Here is a 19,635-nt window from a genome sequence, read left to right as displayed (position 1 = left end):
AGGAGACTCAGGTTCAATCCCTGGGTTGTGATTATCCCCTGGAAGAGGGGGATGGCAACCCACTCCAGTATTCTTGTCTGGAGAATTCCATGGACAGAGAAACCTGGTAGGCTACAGTCCATGGGGTCACAAAGAGTTGGACATGACTGAGCAATTAACACTTTCACTTTCATGGAGCAAAAGGATTGGGGAGAGATTTCAGATTTCTTGAGATTCACTTGAATGGTTCCTGCTGCATTGCTCACTGGGACAATATTCTTTTTCCTCCCCAAGGTGGCATGCAGAGGCAGTTCACCCTATCCATTCATTCTCATTCCTTAGCATGACGTTGTCCCCATGCAGACATCCAGCAAAGGCACCATAAGAACTGATAGGCTCAGGAAATGGGAGCCCTGGGGTGCACCACCAAACTAAAAGGACTCAGGTTGCAAGAACTGTCACTTAACAGTCACAGCAGGAATATATTTTTGGTAACTAAAGCCTAATTTGGATTCTGTTTTTGGAAAATAACATTTGTTTTCCAAAAACTAGGGAATATTTTTGTGGGGGAAGGAGGTTCTTTCCAGTCCTACTTTAGAGCTAAAAAGACAAACTGTTTAGAGGATAAACTTTTCCTTTCCAAGGATTTAGGTAGTAGATATGTACTGGCAAGTATACAGAATTCATAAAATGTTAGAGGGAAAGGGGGGCTCTGGGATCCTCTTGTTGAATCTCCTTACTCTACAGTTGAGGAAAATGAGCTCCAGAGAAGTGTTATGCCCAAGGGCACAGAGCTGGCTTACAAGATGAGACTTGAATCCAGATTGCCCACGTACTGGCCAATGCCCTTCCCACGATACTGTTCCATTTCCCTGCACCACAAGAAGATACCCATTGCATCTTGCAGAAATTAAGACTATTTAAAATTAGTCACAAATTAGACTTGTGATTAATTAGAATACAGTGTTCCACCACCTTTAAGTCACTAGCTAAAATCCACTGCTCCCCATCACAGCACACACAAGGCCTTCTGATCGACCAGAGAAAGAATTAATCTCAACTCAGTTCTCTGTGTCTAGGCACCCACAAAATGGAAATCGTTGTACTTGGGGAAGAACAAGAGGACAAGATGAGATGAAAAGGAAGTATGTTTAAAATGGATAAAAGGAGGTACTTTTTTCCCACTACACACAACTGACCTGGGGAACTCACTGCAGCAGGATATTAAGATCAATGGTGAAGATTTGTGTTTTAAAAGATTAGACATTTCACATGCATATCATCAACAGCCACACTCAATAGGATGAAAGTAAGATGGATGAAAGTTCTCAAGCTTCAGTGCAGAAGTTGATCACCAACTGGGTCAGGTGAAAAGAAAAAAGTTGTCTACTCAAGTAAGATTTCACACAAGGGCAGAACTGGGGGGATTCTAGGCATCGCCTCCGAGTAACAGACCACTCCAAAATAGTGGTGTAAACCAACAGGCATTTTATTATGCGCCTGGATACTGTGGGTCAGGAATTTGCAGAGAGCACAGTAGGGATGGATGATATCTGGGGCCTCAGTTGGGAAGACTTGAACAGCTGGCAGTGACTTGAGGCTGGGGGCTGGAATCATCTGGAAACTTCTTTACTCATATATCAGACACCTAACCTGGAATGACTTGAAAGCTCACTTGGCTGGGACTGTCAACTGGAGCCACATCTTATGCAGGTGTCAAGTGGATGTCCCAACCAAAGGCATGTCCAAAAACCAGGTGTCCCAAGGGAACCACGTAGAAGCTACACGGCCTTTTATGACCTATTTGTGAAAGTCCCATCGCATTACTTCCAACACAGTCTATAAGTCAAAGCCATCACAAGTCCATTGAGATTTAAGAGGAGGAGACTTAGGACCTTTTACATCCCTCTCCTATGGGGAACTGCAGAAAAATATGTCAGATGCGAAAGGTTTTTGCAGTCATCTTTAGAAAAGGCAATCTCCCAAGGAATGGTTGGGTGATGTGAGGTTGCAAGAACACAAAATCTAGTGGAAAAAACTGATGTACAAAGAGATAATCACAGTACAATAAAATAAATATCAAGGTAGTTATTTCCCTTCTTTAAAAGAATCCATTTTGTTTTGGTCCCTTTTATAAGAGTCATCACATTTAAATCTTCTCATTCATTTTCTGTCTTCCACTAGATTGGAATCTCCACGCATTTAGTTCCCTACCATAACCCCTGTGCCTAAAACATTACCAAGCCACAAACAGGTACTCAGTAAATATTTGTTGAAAGAGTAAGTGCTATAATAGAGAAGTAGTGGAAGGACTGAGAAAGGAAAGGCAACAACAAAGAACTCAGCTTGATGGAAATGACATTTGAGTGGGTCTTGAATGCTTTTGAAGGATAAATACAATTTTTCTGGTAAAAAAGGGGGGAATAAATTTTTGTCTTTAAATCTCCTCCAGAGACTTCCATCAGCCCAGTTAAGTGGGCAGATCCTCATCCTAAATGTACAGACTGCATGGAGTAGTTACAGTGTTCTTGGTTGAAAGTGAAAGAGGGACTCAAATGGATTAAAAACTTAGTAGTGTATTGTATCACATAACAAGAAGTTTGGAGGCCTGCAGTTCAGGCAGCCTCAATGCCATCCTTCCTCATGGGGTCAGCTTGGCCCTTTCACGTTTGCAAGCTGGCATCTACAGTGGTAGGCATCACAGGCAGACAAAACAATACCCAGCAGGGAGAGGACTGTTTCTCCTTTGGAATAACTCTTTCCCTTAATCCCCTGACAGATTACCTCACACTGGCCCCCATGGCATCCCGTATTGGCCAGAACTGTGTTCCATGCACATATGTCACCCAAACACTGATAAGAAAAAGGGGAGCAACATGAACAAATGGACTAGTCACACGTTACTCCTAGGGGTGTGCCAGAAGGTCCTGCCTCTCCTAAAACACAGGGCTGTTCAATAAAGGATGGACACCCCAAAAGAACAAAACAAATGATTGGGGTTTTGTTAGAAGAAGAAAAGAGAGATGACTCTTTAGCATGTAGTCAACCGTACATGGAAGTTTCCAAAACTTGAGCCTTGGAAGGTTAAGGTTTTGTTTTCTTTGTAGATAGAGATTATCTAACATTTCTATTTATTCTTTTTCATGCTTTTAGCTCCTTTCGTTTCTCCTTCTGTGTTAGTAATTAGTTGAATAAATCAAGTGCTGTATCACAAGGAAAGACTGTTATGTGTAGAGTGTATATACAAGTGGAATTAGTCAAAAATACGTTGATTAGACATGAGTGCACTTTCAGGTAAAAACCTTGATTCAGATGCTTCTGATGGCCTAGCCACGCCCAGCTGTTCACCCCTTATATCATACTCTTTCATGGCCTTGTGCCTTTTATTTGTACCAATTCTTCTGTCTAGGAAGTCCTTCCAGTTGCCTCACCTGTAGTGGATACTGGGGATTGCCTCTGTAGCCTCCATTCTATCCTTCTAGTAATATACTTAAAGAGATTGGGAATTGCAAAACTACTTTTTTCAGACTCCCTTGCAGCTAGGATCTGGCTCTGAAGTAAGTTCAGTCAATGAGGTACACTTGCGGGAGATTTGGAGACAGATGCAAGAAGAAGGTATCATTCTGCTGCTAGTGCTGCTGGCAAGCAAGGTTTGAGCAATAATTCTAAGGGCCATTTAATGCTGTTGGACTCCAAGTTCTGTTTTGGGGTCTAGTCACCAGTTTCGTGGGTGTGAAGAGCTGTGGCGGCAGAAGCACCATTCCGACTTCTGGAACATCGCTACTGTGGTGGGCCCTTGAACTCAATAGCCCATGAGTAGCCCCCTGACTTCTGCCCCTCCAGCCCATCAATTTTGTAAGCCTCTGCTTGATTCTCAGTTTTAAATCTTTCTCTGTTTGAAATACCTAGAGTGCTTTCTGTTTCCTGTGCTAAACCCTGACTCATAGATCACCTAATTCATGTTTAGCCTGCTAGGCACAAGATTGGGCCAGGTCCCTCCTCTGTTCTCCTTCCATGCTCTGCCTGGAGCCATGCCTCTTCACCTTTGTACCCCTAACACCAGTGCTTGGCTCACAGCATGTGCAGTGTCAATATTTACTGAATTGAAACTTCCTCTGCCAAGATACTAGGATGGTCCTGAAATCTAGACAAAGGTTTAGATTATGCCCGTCTCATGCCTGTTCTGCAAAGTCCAAAGGACAAGTTCATTCTAGACTACAACTGCATTCTAGAGGAATCCAGAGCCCTCAACAATTCCATACTTTAGCCCACCACATAAGAAGTCACACCAGCACTGAAGATCTGACCTGGTACCCATGAAAGGGATAAGGAGCAAGGGAAGCTGCTTATCTCAAGAACTATGATCTGGTGGTTCTCAGATGGTCACCAGACCACCATCTACTGCTGGGCCTACAACAAGGCCTGGAATTAGCAGCATAGGCTTTGGAGTGAGGAAAACCCAAGTTGGAAGGTATGTGCGCTTGTGAAGTAAGTTACTTAACCTGTCTGTACCTCAGATTCTTCCTCTATAAAGTCAGGTTGATAATATTAACCTCACAGGATTCTTGGGGGTAGAAGAGATTATATATGTAAAATGCTTAGCACAGTGTGTGAAACATTGGAAATGCCCAGTATCCATCCATCAGTTGCTATTATTATTGTCTCCACTGTTCTTGGCTGTGCCATCACTGTACAATTCTGTTACATATTTTTTACTTTGCATACATATATTTTCCTTCAGCCCAAACAGACACACACACAATCAGACTAGAATACACTTCTCTATATCCACTCCTGAGATGTTCCATTTTGTATTCTGTTGTGATTAACCCTTTTTTTTTTTTTTTTTTGCAGAAGATCCAGCTAGGCACAAGACTGGGGCTGTGCTGAGAAAAAACAAAAACCATCTTTGTCAGTGGCTCTCAACCCTAGCTGAAGTTCAGGATCACTTGAGAGTTAAGAACAAAAACAGCAACAAAAATAAACAAAGCCAAACCAAGAAACAACGTCTGGGTCCCTCAGCCAGAGATTCTGATTCAATAGGGCCCAAGCATCAGTATTTCTTAAGGCTCCCCACATGCTCGTAATGCGCACCTGAGAGCCACTGCTCAGTGTGGAAAAGATTAGTACGTCTGTCACCTCTGGGAAAAAAGATAGAAGCTCTTACTTTTCTATAATCTCCACCACAGTGGCAGAGGGGAGAGGACTGAAGATTATAGTTGCATGATTCCACTTATAATGTGAACAAGGCATTCTTATTATGAACCTGGATAAATGACTCATCATGTTAATCCTTTGGTTAGTGTCTTGGTTTCTCCTTTAGCGGTGTCTCATGAGAAGAGGAGTGATTAGAAATGCTCTAGTACATGAAAAAGGCTAGTCTGGAAACATCTAGTGAGGGATACATGTTGGCTTATAGGTATTTGTTCTGTGCCAGCCCTGTGCAAGCTTGCACACTTTCGGGCTGGTTGTTGATGTCAGGTGAATGTACTTTGTACTTTGATCCAGAGCAAGTGAAATGATCCCTGCTTTGGCATAAAATCTAGCTAATATCTAAAGACTAGAGATAGTTGGTGACAGCTGGGAGTGTGCTTGGACATAAAGTACAAGCCTACCTCATTTTACTGCACTTTGCAGATATTGCTTTTCTTACAAATTGAAGGTTTGTGAAAACTCTGAGTTGTCAGATGATGGCTAGTATTTTTTAGAGATATTTTTTAATTAAGGTATGTACATTTTTTAGACATAATGCTATTGCACACTTAAGAGACTGGAGAATAGTATAAACATCAGTTTAGACACTATTGGAAAAGCAAAGAATTTGTGTGATTCAGTTTATTGTGATATTTGTTTTATTGCAGTAGTCTGGAACCAAACCCATAATATCTCTGAGGTATGCCTGTACATCTAAAAACTAACTTTTTTCCCATTATTAAAGTGACACACAAAAGAAAATAAAGAAAACTGCTGTGGTAAGTCACTTCAGTCATGTCTGACTCTTTGTGGCCCTATGAGCCTGCTAGGCTCCTCTGTCCATGGGATTCTCCAGGCAAGAATACTAGAGTGGGTTGCCATGCCCTCCTCCAGGGGCTCTTCCAGACCCAGGGATCGAACCCACATCTCTTATGTCTCCTGCATTGCCAGGCGGGTTCTTTACCACTAGTGCTACCTGGGAAGCCCAAAGAAGAGTGGAAAAACAGAAAAATACAATAAACCCAGTAGAAACTAATAATAGAATTACATAGCGTTACAAGGTGCAAGGCATGGTTCTAACCCTTTACCATGTAAATGAATTTACTCCTCACTACAGCTCTACTAGGTAAATAATTATTTGTGACTCCACTTTACAGATGAAGGAAGAGGATCTAGTGCTGTTAGGTGACTTGTCCAAGGTGGCACAGCTCGTAAAGGGAGAGCCACGGTTTGGACTCGAGTTGCATTCAACTGGGCATGGTCAACCTGAGACAGCTCATAATATAAGCTTTATTCAAGGATTCAATACCATTTGCTAGAGTTTAAACAGTTACTCTCAGTTGCCATTCACTCATCCATTTATTTCACAAATATTTATGGAAGGCATCTCTGGGCAGCATACTGTTCCACACTGGATTATCAAGATATTGAAGAGTAACAGAGACTAATTGTCCAGTCATCCCTATAGCACTAAACTCTCAAGTATCTTCCCAGAATACACAGTTATAATCAACAAAAGTCTTAACATTAGAAACACAGTAACTATTCCCTGAATACAATATCCAACACTGATATTTCAAAACTTTTGGAGTGTTACTAGATGGAATGTTTAGCTTACTAGATGGAATGTTTAGCATGATCCTCCATATTTTCATCAATTAATAACTACACCTCAGATCAGATCAGATCGGATCAGTCGCTCAGTCGTGTCCGACTCTTTGCAACCCCATGAATCGCAGCACGCCAGGCCTCCCTGTCCATCACCAACTCCTGGAGTTCATTCAGACTCACGTCCATCGAGTCAGTGATGCCATCCAGCCATCTCATCCTCTGTCATCCCCTTATCCTCTTGCCCCCAATCCCTCCCAGCATCAGAGTCTTTTCCAATGAGTCAACTCTTTGCATGAGGTGGCCAAAGTACTGGAGTCTCAGCTTTAGCATCATTCCTTCTAAAGAAATCCCAGGGCTGATCTCCTTCAGAATGGACTGGTTGGATCTCCTTGCAGTCCAAGGGACTCTCAAGAGTCTTCTCCAACACCACAGTTCAAAAGCATCAATTCTTTGGCACTCAGCCTTCTTCACAGTCCAACTCTCACATCCATACATGACCACAGGGAAAACCATAGCCTTGACTAGATGAACCTTTGTTGGCAAAGTAATGTCTCTGCTTTTGAATATGCTATCTAGGTTGGTCATAACTTTCCTCCCAAGGAGTAAGCGTCTTTTAATTTCATGGCTGCAGTCACCATCTGCAGTGATTTTGGAGCCCAGAAAAATAAAGTCTGACACTGTTTCCACTGTTTCCCCATCTATTTCCCATGAAGTGATAGGACCAGATGCCATGATCTTAGTTTTCTGAATGTTGAGCTTTAAGCCAACTTTTTCACTCTCCACTTTCACTTTCATCAAGAGGCTTTTGAGTTCCTCTTCACTTTCTGCCATAAGGGTAGTGTCATCTGCATATCTGAGGTTATTGATATTTCTCACAGCAATCTTGATTCCAGCTTGTACTTCTTCCAGTCCAGCGTTTCTCATGATGTACTCTGCATAGAAGTTAAATAAGCAGGGTGACAATATACAGCCTTGACGTACTCCTTTTCCTATTTGGAACCAGTGTGTTGTTCCATGTCCAGTTCTAACTGTTGCTTCCTGACCTGCATACAAATTTCTCAAGAGGCATATCAGGTGGTCTGGTAGTCCCATCTCTTTCAGAATTTTCCACAGTTTATTGTGATCCACACAGTCAAAGGCTTTGGCATAGTCAATAAAGCAGAAATAGATGTTTTTCTGGAACTCTCTTGCTTTTTCCATGATCCAGCAGATGTTGGCAATCTGATCTCTGGTTCCTCTGCCTTTTCTAAAACCACCTTGAACATCAGGAAGTTCACGGTTCACATATTGCTGAAGCCTGGCTTGGAGAATTTTGAGCATTACTTTACTAGCATGTGAGATGAGTGCAATTGTGCAGTAGTTTGAGCATGCTTTGGCATTGCCTTTCTTTGGGATTGGAATGAAAACTGCCCTTTTCCAGTCCTGTGGCCACTGCTGAGTTTTCCAAATTTGCTGGCATATTGAGTGCAGCACTTCCACAGCATCATCTTTCAGGATTTGGAATAGCTCAACTGGAATTCCACCACCTCCACTAGCTTTGTTCGTAGTGATGCTTTCTAAGGCCCACTTGACTTCACATTCCAGGATGTCTGGCTCTAGGTGAGTGATCACACCATTGTGATTATCTGGGTCGTGAAGATCTTTTTTGTATAGTTCTTCTGTGTATTCTTGCCATCTCTTCTTAATATCTTCTGCTTCTGTTAGGTCCATACCATTTCTGTCCTTTATCGAGCCCATCTTTGCATGAAATGTTCCTTTGGTATCTCTGATTTTCTTGAAGAGATCTCTAGTCTTTCCCATTCTGTTGTTTTCCTCTATTTCTTTGCATTGATCGCTGAAGAAGGCTTTCTTATCTCTTCTTGCTATTCTTTGGAACTCTGCATTCAGATGCTTATATCTTTCCTTTTCTCCTTTGCTTTTCGCTTCTCTTCTTTTCACAGCTATTTGTAAGGCCTCCCCAGACAGTCATTTTGCTTTTTTGCATTTCTTTTCCATGGGGATGGTCTTGATCCCTGTCTCCTGTACAATGTCACAAACCTCATTCCATAGTTCATCAGGCAGTCTATCTATCATGTCTAGGCCCTTAAATCTATTTCTCACTTCCACTGTATAATCATAAGGGATTTGATTTAGGTCATACCTGAATGGTCTAGTGGTTTTCCCTACTTTCTTCGATTTAAGTCTGAATTTGGCAATAAGGAGTTCATGGTCTGAGCCACAGTCAGCTCCTGGTCTTGTTTTTGCTGACTGTATAGAGCTTCTCCATCTTTGGCTGCAAAGTACACCTGGGACAATAATTTAAGTTGAATCTCATAAATTTCACTTTGGAGTAACATGTTTAATATAGCAGTAGTGTCTTCAACTCAGAAATTTGATGCTTTTAAATGGATGGATAGATGGATGGATGGTTAGATGGAAGACAGATAAGTGAACTAATAGGTGAAAAGGCATGGCAGTGTTCTAGTTGCTTAAAAATTGCATCTTTAAAAATAATTTCATGTTTTCCAGTTTGTTAAACAATAACTATTACTCAGGAGAAAAAAATCAAGATTTCTGTTCTTTCCGTGGACTAAATACGTAATTTCAAGCAAGTCATTATGGTGCCAATTCCATCTGATTGTTGTGAGGATTAAATGAGCTAACTGAAATGAATTAGGTAGCACCTAACTCATGTTAAACAGCATATTTTAAACTGCCTTTAAAGTGAGGTAATATAGGTGAAAAAGCAAAAATTCAAATGACATGGAAAGCTATACAATGCAAAGTAACTTTCTTTTGGCAAAGTTTTCCCACTGTTACTACTATTACAATACTATTATTAGAGATCTCCAAGCAAAAATAACATTTCCCTGTTGACTGAGAAGGGAAAAGTTTACAGACTAGGAGATAACATCCTTTGAGTCAGAACCAAGTGAAATAACACATGTATTCTGGCCAAATTCCAGCATGAGTGATTAACATTCTCCAACTTCAAATAATTTTTATTATTAGCCAACACTTGTCCATCCCCAATAATACACACGTTGCATAAAGGCCACAGAATGAGGCAGCCTCTCTTGGCATGTTCACAATCTGTGCATACTTTCCACTGAGGTTTCCCTTTCTTTTTGATTGCTATTCCATAGCTGAAAACTCCCACTGCTTTCAACCCTGGGATGTTTGCCGACATTGACTGCCAAGTAGTTCCCCAAAACAAACAAACAAACAAAATATAAGCACAGGTACAATCACAGGGAATGAAATAAGTAATATACATTTTAAACGTATTTATTAATAGTTTTGATGTTTGTGAAGCGATTGATATTTAACTTTGAGGCTGGAATTAATACACATATTCTTCATTACAAGTCTTGTTGATAAGCAGGGAGGAGAGGACTGTTCTGCAATTTAGTTTCCCAGTCTATGTAAGTGGGATCCAGGACACAAGAACGACAATAGCCGCGGTGTGTCTCGGTCCTTTAGTCCAGTTCTGAGTACTTTGAGAACTCAGGCCCTCCTGCCTTTTTTTTCCGCCTTCTTCCCAGTAGAAGGAAGGGGTCGGGGAAAGGGAAACAATTCAAACCCTCTTTGTAAGCGTGTGAATGAATTTCAAGAATGCTAAACACCTCAGTCTTCCAACCTAATTAGAACACGTAGAAAAGAGGCATTTTTAGGACATTTAAAACTTGCAGCATAATAACCCATCTGGAGAGCGCCACAGTGCGTCCCAGTGGTTGGGGGAGCCCAGCAGGTCTTCCCGTGGGCTCCCGCTGCTTCGTATGCCCCAGATCCCCGGCGGCGGTCGGCCGCACCGCGAAGCAGTGGGTAGCCCGGGGGAGCGACGGGGGCGGGTCGAGGGGGAGGGGGTACAGCCCCTGCCCATTACACTGCCCGGAGCCAGTGTTGCTTTTCTCTGCAGGCAGCTTCGGAACTGCCTGGATTTTTAACCCGATAAACTGATAAAGGACTAACATGTTTGGAGTCTTCCAAAGACGGAAAGAAAATTACTTTCTTGTTGCAACAGTAAGATTTTGTTACGAAATGCAAAAGTAAAGGTTAAAGCCTGGGAGATAACCGGTAGAATATGGGGGCGGGGAGGGGAAAGAGGTGGTAAAAATTGTGGATGTCGCGACCCAACTATCTGGATTCGAATCCCGGGTTTCCCATTTGAGTGCCTACTCTGCGCCAGGCGCTCGGAATACCGCGCTGAACAACATTTCTTTGTGGTTTTCTTGGGGGTCATTAACATTAGTTCGGTTGCCTTGGTCAAGTTTCTAAACTCTGTTCTTCACCTGTAAGGAGTGTCTGATTCATAGAATTATTTTAAAGATCTGAGACGTCCTGTATTAAGATGTGAATGACTAACGCGCTGTCCGACACAGTAGGGACTCGGTAAGCATTTGTTCCTCTAAATCTGAGCTCACCTGGTGTGAGGGCGGCGCAGAGCGGAGACAGGTGCCACGGTTAAGAGTGAGTCTTTGAGCAGTCTTTTAAACAAGCGCTGGACTTTAAGGGTACTTAGCTGCAGAGAAGAGATCTGGTAGGTGCCCTGGAAGCAAGGGTTCATAAGCTAGAACATTACGGGAAAGTGAGCCCCGCGTAAGTGGGGATCAGCAGAGAACTCGGGAGGGACTTCTAGCCAGGGTTTCCCGCTCAGGGTCTCAAGAAGGCGTGATTAGCATTCGCCCCGCCCTCCACAGCTTCCCGGCCGGCGATTGGCCCGCGCTCCTCGGCTACCCGCTCCGGGCTGGACCCAAGGGCGCCTGGGGAGAGGCCGAGCCGGCGGGGCAGTGGGCGGGGACGCATGGAGAGTGTGGCGGGGCGGCCCACCAACCGAGCCCCGGCGCGAAGGGGCGGGGCTGGGGCGGAGTCTCCCGGCGGGCATTAGAAGCAGGTGACCCGGGCGGGGCGGGAGAGGCCAGTCCGCCCGCGACCGTGACTCTGCTGTGGCCACCGCCGCCGCGTGCAGTTCAATACCCGGCGGAGGTGGGCGAAAGGGTGTTAGAGTGCGGGGGAGGAGCCGAGCCCTGCTCGTCCGGGGAGCGCCGCCACCGCCCCCAGGAGTCCGCTTGGAGCGCGGAGCCCCCTGCAGGGGAGGAGGCGAGCGGCGGGCGGGCGGGACGCGGCGGCGGGCGCGCACCGTGCGGTCCCGGCAGGGCCAGCGCTGGCTGCTCGCGGTGCTGTGAGGCGGCAGGATCCGCCAGTCGCCTTCTTCTCGCCCAGGTGCAGCCAGGCGCACTCGCCCCTCCGTCCGGCTCCCGGACCCTGGTGGAACGCACGGCCTGTCCCCGCCCTACTCCCGCCCGGATCATGCGGGGGGCCCCGGAGGAGGAGAGGGCGAGTGACCAGTCTGCGGCGACCTCGTTCAGGGGGCGACCCCCTCTCTGAGACGCCCCCACCTGCTGCCATGTGCTGCTTCCTCGGATACCCAGCCTCTTGCCAAACTTTCCTGATGCCAGTCCGTCTCTGAGAAACGTGGAGTGTCCCAGAGACGGGGGACCCAGGCTGGCTACGGACTCTGCTTCTCTCGGGATTCTCGGAGGTGAGAGCCCGCGTCTTCCCCTTCTCCCCGTCCTTTCCCTGTCCCTCAGCCCTTTTCCTGGGGGGCTGAGCGCTGTGCCTTCGGGGTGCAGCCTGGAAGGCCCAGGGAAAAAGGAGGCAGGGTGAGGGACGGGGAGTCTGTAGTTGTGTTCCAGGAGGTGGAGGGGAGGGAAAGGAGAAAGGTTAACTTAGAGATTTGGAGACCGCTTGAGGGGATTGTACCGTTGACGCCCCTCTAATTGGGAGTGGTTGCCATTTTTCTTCTCCCCCACTTTTTTTTTTTTCTTAAAGAGTTTTTTCCCCAGAATCGGAGCCTAATCGTCCCTCTCCAGCCCTGTCCAGCGAAGAGCTGAGCGCTCCTGCGGAGGCAGCGCCTTCCCGAAACAGTTGGTCTTTGGACGGATTTCTTGAAAAAGAAACCAACAGGTTGCCAGCCCAGGCGCCACACAAGTCCGCGGAGAGGGAAGCTCCGATCCCGGTTTCCTCCTGCCAGAGCTGGCCCCGCGCGGGCTGCGGGAGACGCGGGGAGGGAGGGGGCTATGGCTCGGCCTGACCCGTCCGCGCCGCCTTCGCTGCTGCTGCTGCTCCTGGCGCAGCTGGCGGGCAGGGCGGCCGCCGCCTCCAAGGCCCCGGCGTGCCAGGAGATCACAGTGCCCATGTGCCGCGGCATCGGCTACAACCTGACGCACATGCCCAACCAGTTCAACCACGACACGCAGGACGAGGCGGGCCTGGAGGTGCACCAGTTTTGGCCGCTGGTGGAGATCCACTGCTCTCCGGACCTGCGTTTTTTCCTGTGCTCCATGTACACGCCCATCTGCCTGCCGGACTACCACAAGCCGCTGCCGCCCTGCCGCTCGGTGTGCGAGCGCGCCAAAGCCGGCTGCTCCCCGCTCATGCGCCAGTACGGCTTTGCCTGGCCGGAACGCATGAGCTGCGACCGCCTTCCGGTGCTGGGCCGCGACGCCGAGGTCCTGTGCATGGATTACAACCGCAGCGAGGCCACCACGGCTCCCCCCAGGCCCTTCCCGGTCAAGCCCACACTCTCGGGCCTGCCGGGGTCGCCGGCCTCGGGGAACGACTGCGCCGCCGGGGGCCCGTCGGTGTGCAAGTGCCGCGAGCCCTTCGTGCCCATTCTGAAGGAGTCACACCCGCTTTACAACAAGGTGCGGACGGGCCAGGTACCCAACTGCGCGGTGCCCTGCTACCAGCCGTCCTTCAGCCCCGACGAGCGCACGTTCGCCACCTTCTGGATCGGCCTGTGGTCTGTGCTGTGCTTCATCTCCACCTCCACCACGGTGGCCACCTTCCTCATAGACATGGAACGCTTCCGCTACCCGGAGCGCCCCATCATTTTCCTGTCAGCCTGCTACCTTTGCGTGTCGCTGGGCTTCCTGGTGCGCCTGGTCGTGGGCCATGCTAGCGTCGCCTGCAGCCGCGAGCACAGCCACATCCACTACGAGACAACGGGCCCTGCGCTATGCACTGTCGTCTTCCTGCTGGTCTACTTCTTTGGCATGGCCAGCTCCATCTGGTGGGTCATCCTATCGCTCACCTGGTTCTTGGCGGCCGGCATGAAGTGGGGCAACGAGGCCATCGCGGGCTACGCGCAGTACTTCCACCTGGCCGCGTGGCTCATCCCCAGCGTCAAGTCCATCACCGCGCTGGCCCTGAGCTCCGTGGACGGGGACCCGGTGGCCGGCATCTGCTACGTGGGGAACCAGAACCTGAACTCGCTGCGCGGCTTCGTGCTGGGCCCGCTGGTGCTGTACCTGCTGGTGGGCACGCTCTTCCTCCTGGCGGGCTTCGTGTCACTCTTCCGCATCCGCAGCGTCATCAAGCAGGGCGGCACCAAGACGGACAAGCTGGAGAAGCTCATGATCCGCATCGGCATCTTCACGCTGCTCTACACGGTGCCCGCCAGCATCGTGGTGGCCTGCTACCTGTACGAACAGCACTATCGCGAGAGCTGGGAGGCCGCGCTCACGTGCGCGTGCCCGGGCCCGGACTCCGGCCAGCCGCGCGCCAAGCCCGAGTACTGGGTGCTCATGCTTAAGTATTTCATGTGCCTCGTGGTGGGCATCACGTCAGGCGTATGGATTTGGTCCGGCAAGACTGTGGAGTCATGGCGACGCTTCACCAGCCGCTGCTGCTGCCGTCCGCGGCGGGGCCACAAGAGCGGCGGCGCCACGGCCGCGGGGGACTACGCCGAGGCAAGCGCCGCGCTCACGGGCAGGACCGGGCCCCCCGGCCCCGCCGCCGCCTACCACAAGCAGGTGTCACTGTCGCACGTGTAGGAGGAGGAGGAGGCCAAGGGACCGGGAGCCGGGCGGGAGTTGAGGGAGCTAGGTTGTTTTTGTTTGGTAGCTTTGCCAAGGTCACTTCCGTTTACCTTCATGGTGCTGACGCCCCCTCCTGGGGCAACTTGGAGAGAGGAGGGAAGAGGCTGTTTCCAGGGGGGCACCTGTCCCAGGACTTCTCAGAGGGGCTCAGCTGATGTCTGCTCTATCTTCCTGCCTTTTCGAGGGAAACCCTGTTTTTAATTTATATGTCGTTTTCTTAATTTTTAACTTTGTTGCATTTTGGCAGCAAAATTTACCTTTGCTTTGTGGGGGCTTTACAATCCTAAGGTTGGCATTATAATGAAGTTCCGCTTGGTTCAGGTTTCTCTGAACTGTGTGGTCTCAATTGGGAAAATGTATTTCCTATACTTGTGTCTTTAAAAATAATGTGAACAGTGAAAGTTCAGGTTGCTGTGACCGGGAAGTTGTCCCGTGGGCTTCTCCAGCTTACTTCTCCTTCCACTGCTTAAAGTGTCCCAGATGCTTTACGGTGAGCTGCTTGACCCTTTCCCTAACTTAGGGGGGGACACCCTAAGTCACACTGAGGAGAGGAAGCATAATGGGTCTGGGGCCTCCGGAAAGTGACAAGGTTAGGAAGTGTTCAGAGTTTCTGTGTGTGTCCTAGCTTTGTTTAGCAAGCTTGGGTTTCTTTTCTGTAGTACTTGTAATCATTCTCATTCTTAACAGTGCCAGCTTTGCTTGAATGACTTAGAGGTAGCATTGTAAGTGTCCAGAATAAATGTTTGGAATAGTGCTAACCTAAGGGATGGTGATTGGTTGAACTTCAATACTAGACTGTTAAGATGGCAGCTTTGTGCTGGAGGAGTGGGTGGTTGTTAATAGACTCCAGTGATCTTACTTTTAAAAAAAAACAACTTGTGTTATATTTTGGTAAAAATGAACCCACTTCCTTCTTCTGAGAGTACTTACTGATAGAGCTGAAGGGGGCTCCTTTTTACATTTAAGGACTAAACTGGATATACCTCCTGTAATTAAGTAAATTTCCAGCACTTCTCTTATCTGCTCCACCCCCATCCCACCTCCTTTATCATGTTAAACAGTCCTTTGGCTTTTCTTATTCCTCCTCTCCTGGAGAGCTGTGATTAGAAACCACACCCATCCTTGAATGAGGTGCTTGAAAGGGGGGTGGGGTAGGAGGGAGGCTGGCTACCTGTGAACAAACATTGGCAGCAATGAGGGAAAATGAGTGTCCCTGGACTTTGGACTAGATTACAGCCAGATATTTCAAAAGCAGCGAGACACTGCTCTCTGCAGCCTCTGACAACAACTGAGACCATAACACACTTGCTTAAGCTTTAGAAACGTGGATCGGTGTAGCAAAAGGAAAGCTGTTTTCCCCACCCCACCTCAATATATGTTTCTTTTCCTCCTCTTCTGAGAAAGCCTATATATTGGTGAGCACACCCTCACACACTTTACTGTTAGAGAATTCTGTTTGCTTTTCTAATCTGTTGAACCATTCCCTCATTCATATATGAAAGCCTGCGTATTGTTGAATACACACGTACACACACTACACACACACACACTTTACTGTTAAAAATGCTGTTTGCTCTCCTAATCTGTTTAACCATTCATTCATTCAAGAAGAGTGTGAGGCTATAGCTGGGGAAGGGAGTGAAAGTGCATTTTACAGTAAAATACTCGGGACTAAATTTAAGAAGCTAAAATGGCAAATGTAATTAAAATTTGGGAGTAAAGATTTGCTCTTCATTTATACCAAAGTTGGAAAAGTAAGATTTAAGCCCAGGTCAGGTTTTACTTTATGGATATTAAGTAAAGACGTATATATTTTCCACAGTGGATTTAAGTGCTATGCTGGTGGAAAGAAACATGATGTTAACAGTTTTCATGAACTTTCAAAGGCTCTTCATGTTTATAAAAATGCACTGCTCTTACACACTCATCTAAATCAAAATTAAATTTCAGTATATTTGACAAAACCTGGTACACCTAGCTACAGAACTTTTTGCACATGTAATTCCTCTACTTATTCTGCAGCTTCTTAGAACCTTGAAATAGATCCCCTGCCTGAGGGCCAGGTCCTCTCCTGTTTTTCAAATGAGGACCTTTTCTGATCATCTTGACCTCTTCCCAGAAAGTACATAGATTATTCTGCTGCCTTCAGTCATTGTGTCTAATTTGGGTTGTTCCTCTTTCTCTTTTTTTGTGTGTGGAAGAATGTAAAGATGATGCAGAATTTATCTAAAAGTTGTGAGAGGATGTGGTTGAAGTGATTTAATTCTTACTTTTAAAACAATTATTTTATTTTGGCAACATACCAAACCTAAAAAGAACAACCAATTTACTTTAAAAAAGAATGTAAGACGGTTAAGAGAAAGGATACTAAGGCAAAGAGCAAGAATAGAGGTAATGCACTGGAGGTTTTTTAGGTTCATCCCAGTTCTTGGCGTTGCCTGTTTTCAAGTCTCTCTCTCTAACCCCTGCTCTCCCTTCTCTCAAAGATTAAGCCCACCTGCTTCCTGAAGTCTTGCATCAACCACCCCTCCCCCTACCCAGGCAGAGAAATCCATGTATTTATGCTCACCCTGTTTCCATCCCGTACTCGATTTTCTCCTGATTTTTATTTTCATTAGGCAGACAATCCATACTCATGAAAACAATTATAAAATGAAAGGTTGTGAGGTAGTTTAGCAACTTCTTCAGAGCTAGCTCTGATTTTAATGAGGATTTAAGGCCCAGTTTAGTCTCATTCATATACCGCTTTTGGGCTGTCCCTTTCACGGTTCAATTTTAAGGAATGTCTCTCATCATAGATAGGAGGGTAAAGGTTTAGAAGGAACTAATATGTGACCTATCAGTGAATCAGTTGACAAAGAGACTTAGGAAGTCTTTTTAATATGTATTATTAACCTCACATTTTGAAGCTGTCTAAATTGACTGGAAGAAAGTTCTCTTGGTGCCTTATCGGTTTATCCTTGCAAACCTTGGTCATATTTTCTTGCGGTCATTTCCAACGACGGGCCCGTGTGTGTGTTGTGTGTCACGTGCGCATGTACAGGCTTAAATAATGTGCCAACAGCACTGTTTCCAAGTTGGTATTCATTAGGCCCTTTCCTCCTGGGTTAGGGCTGCACTAATCCTGACACCGGCTGCCAGGAGGAAACCTCATGGATCCCACACCGAACCTTAATAACAGCATCCGTGACCTGCAGTCTCAAGTACAGAATGGGAACCCCAGAGCTAGGAAATGTAGTTGTATATTTTAATGAACTGCCACCCCTGCTAAAGAGGCTTCTTTCACTTTTGTGCTCTACAGAAAGACCAAGGGGGGTAGGAGGGACAAAGCTTTGAATCACTGCTTTCTAACACCGAATGGGGCCAACAGGACAGAGAACATCACAAATCGAGGCAGGTGTGAGGTGCAGTGGCTGAGAATTGCCTGCTCCCTCTGCGTGCCCTTTCTTGCCTCCAAAGTCCAATCAAGTGATCCTGGGAAAGAAATCTGCCTGGGTTGAGGAGGGTGGTTCTGAAAGAAAAAGCTACCAACACATGAAAGCAGGGTGAAGGGTAGGCAGGATGAAAGTAACTAAGTAACCTGACTCAGAACTCTCAAAAGCTTCTAGCAGCTTGATGACAATTACAGGATTTATTTCAGCCAGGATAATGTCTGTGGTACATTATTTGAAGACAATATTACTTCATGTTGTTACAAACTGTATGTATAGTGTGTATGTGTTGTGGGTGTATATAAATAATATATATTATATATATGGGAGATTTAGTGACTTTTGATACGGGTTTGGTGCAGGTGAATTTATTACTGAGCCAAATGAGGCACATACCGAGTCAGCAGTTTGAGCGCAGGGCATTCATTACTTTTTCTGATTTCCACACATGTGTACTGCCTGTCCCATGAGGTATCGTCGATGTCATGTCAAATCCAGAACTCATAAAGCAACGCCAGTGGTATTTTATTTGTAGACAATCAACTCAAATCTATAAATTATTACTGGCAGATGATTATAATTCTGAATCTCTTAACACTAACAAAAGGAAACCCAGAGCATCTTGATACGAAGTTTTTTGTTTTTGTTTTGTTCCTGGAAGTCAGAAGAACAGCAGTTGTATGTGGTTGTTAGTTTCAAGGTACTTAATTTGCTGACACTATTTCAGAAAAAAAATCTGTATGTATTATATTTGTGGGAAGCTAAAATAATGGTTTGAGATTTTTATCAAATATGGAGAGTAGTTATTTATGAAAAACAAAGAAATGTCTATTTTTGTTTCTTTGTTCCCAATTAATGTAGATAAATTTTAAAGTGCATTAAAGCAATGGTAAAGTAAATAAAAAGATGCTATACAAGTATTTTTCTCCTCATGCTTTTACAAAGAGACACACTGCTTTCTAAGTGATTCCCTGGAGTAGGAAATGGCAAACCATTCCAGTATTCTTGCCTGAAAAATTCCAAGGACAGAGGAGCCTGGTGGGCTACACAGTCCAGGGCATCTCAGAGTTGGACATGAATGAGCATGTGCTGGCTGAAGGTGCTATGTGGATTCTAACTATCATATTTCTCAGATATGAGTGGCAACCTTTTTATTGATAATAAAATCAAACAAATTCCAATCACAGAAGCAGAACTAATGAAAACATGTTTTACTTGAATATACTTCTTAGGTTTCTCCTGCCAATCCTGTGATTGTTTTATGATTCACTTGAAGAAATGAAAGGAAATACACAAGAACAGAGACACTACCTGACATTGTGTTCTGTCAGCTCTGTCTAGACTCTGCTGAAGCAATTTGGATGGAAGTGGTGCTGTTCTGTGTGCCTGCTTGGCAGTCGTAAGCTCCCCAAACTTTATCATTAGATTTACAACTTGGTATTCAGGCTTCCCAGGTGGCTCAGGGGGTAAAGTATCTGCCTGCAATGCTGGAGACCTGGGTTCAATCCCTGGGTCTGGAAGATCCCCTGGAGAAGGAAATGGCAACCTACTCCAGTATT

The 19,635-nt window shown here is 46.0% G+C and overlaps 1 protein-coding gene and 1 long non-coding RNA gene across 3 annotated transcripts; both read left to right on the top strand.

Annotated features, from left to right (window-relative positions):
• The first annotated feature begins 3,962 nt into the window (after positions 1-3,962).
• Positions 3,963-5,270, top strand: LOC113906964. The gene is made up of 2 exons (XR_003515050.1): positions 3,963-4,450; positions 4,834-5,270. It is a non-coding gene; the product is annotated as an uncharacterized LOC113906964 (long non-coding RNA).
• A 6,396-nt stretch (positions 5,271-11,666) lies between these two features.
• On the top strand, positions 11,667-18,996 carry FZD5 (frizzled class receptor 5). 2 transcript variants are annotated; one of them, XM_027565791.1, is made up of 3 exons: positions 11,667-11,748; positions 11,986-12,304; positions 12,595-18,996. In XM_027565791.1, exon 3 carries the CDS (start codon positions 12,843-12,845, stop codon positions 14,598-14,600), a length of 1,758 nt encoding a protein of 585 aa, XP_027421592.1. In that variant the 5' UTR covers positions 11,667-11,748; positions 11,986-12,304; positions 12,595-12,842; the 3' UTR covers positions 14,601-18,996. The 2 variants fall into 2 exon arrangements, with proteins under 2 accessions (XP_027421592.1, XP_027421602.1); XM_027565801.1 differs by lacking the exon at positions 11,667-11,748 and having other exon boundaries at positions 11,908-12,304; positions 12,609-18,996.
• Positions 18,997-19,635: the final 639 nt, after the last annotated feature.

This window comes from Bos indicus x Bos taurus, chromosome 2 (genome assembly GCF_003369695.1).
Source record: "Bos indicus x Bos taurus breed Angus x Brahman F1 hybrid chromosome 2, Bos_hybrid_MaternalHap_v2.0, whole genome shotgun sequence".
Taxonomy (NCBI): domain Eukaryota; kingdom Metazoa; phylum Chordata; class Mammalia; order Artiodactyla; family Bovidae; genus Bos; species Bos indicus x Bos taurus.
This window is presented reverse-complemented; position numbering and strand designations above follow the sequence as displayed.

What these genes read in the sequence shown, in the direction of transcription:
- FZD5 (XM_027565791.1), top strand. Translation starts at nt 12,843, where the DNA reads ATGGCTCGGCCTGACCCGTCCGCGCCGCCTTCGCTGCTGCTGCTGCTC.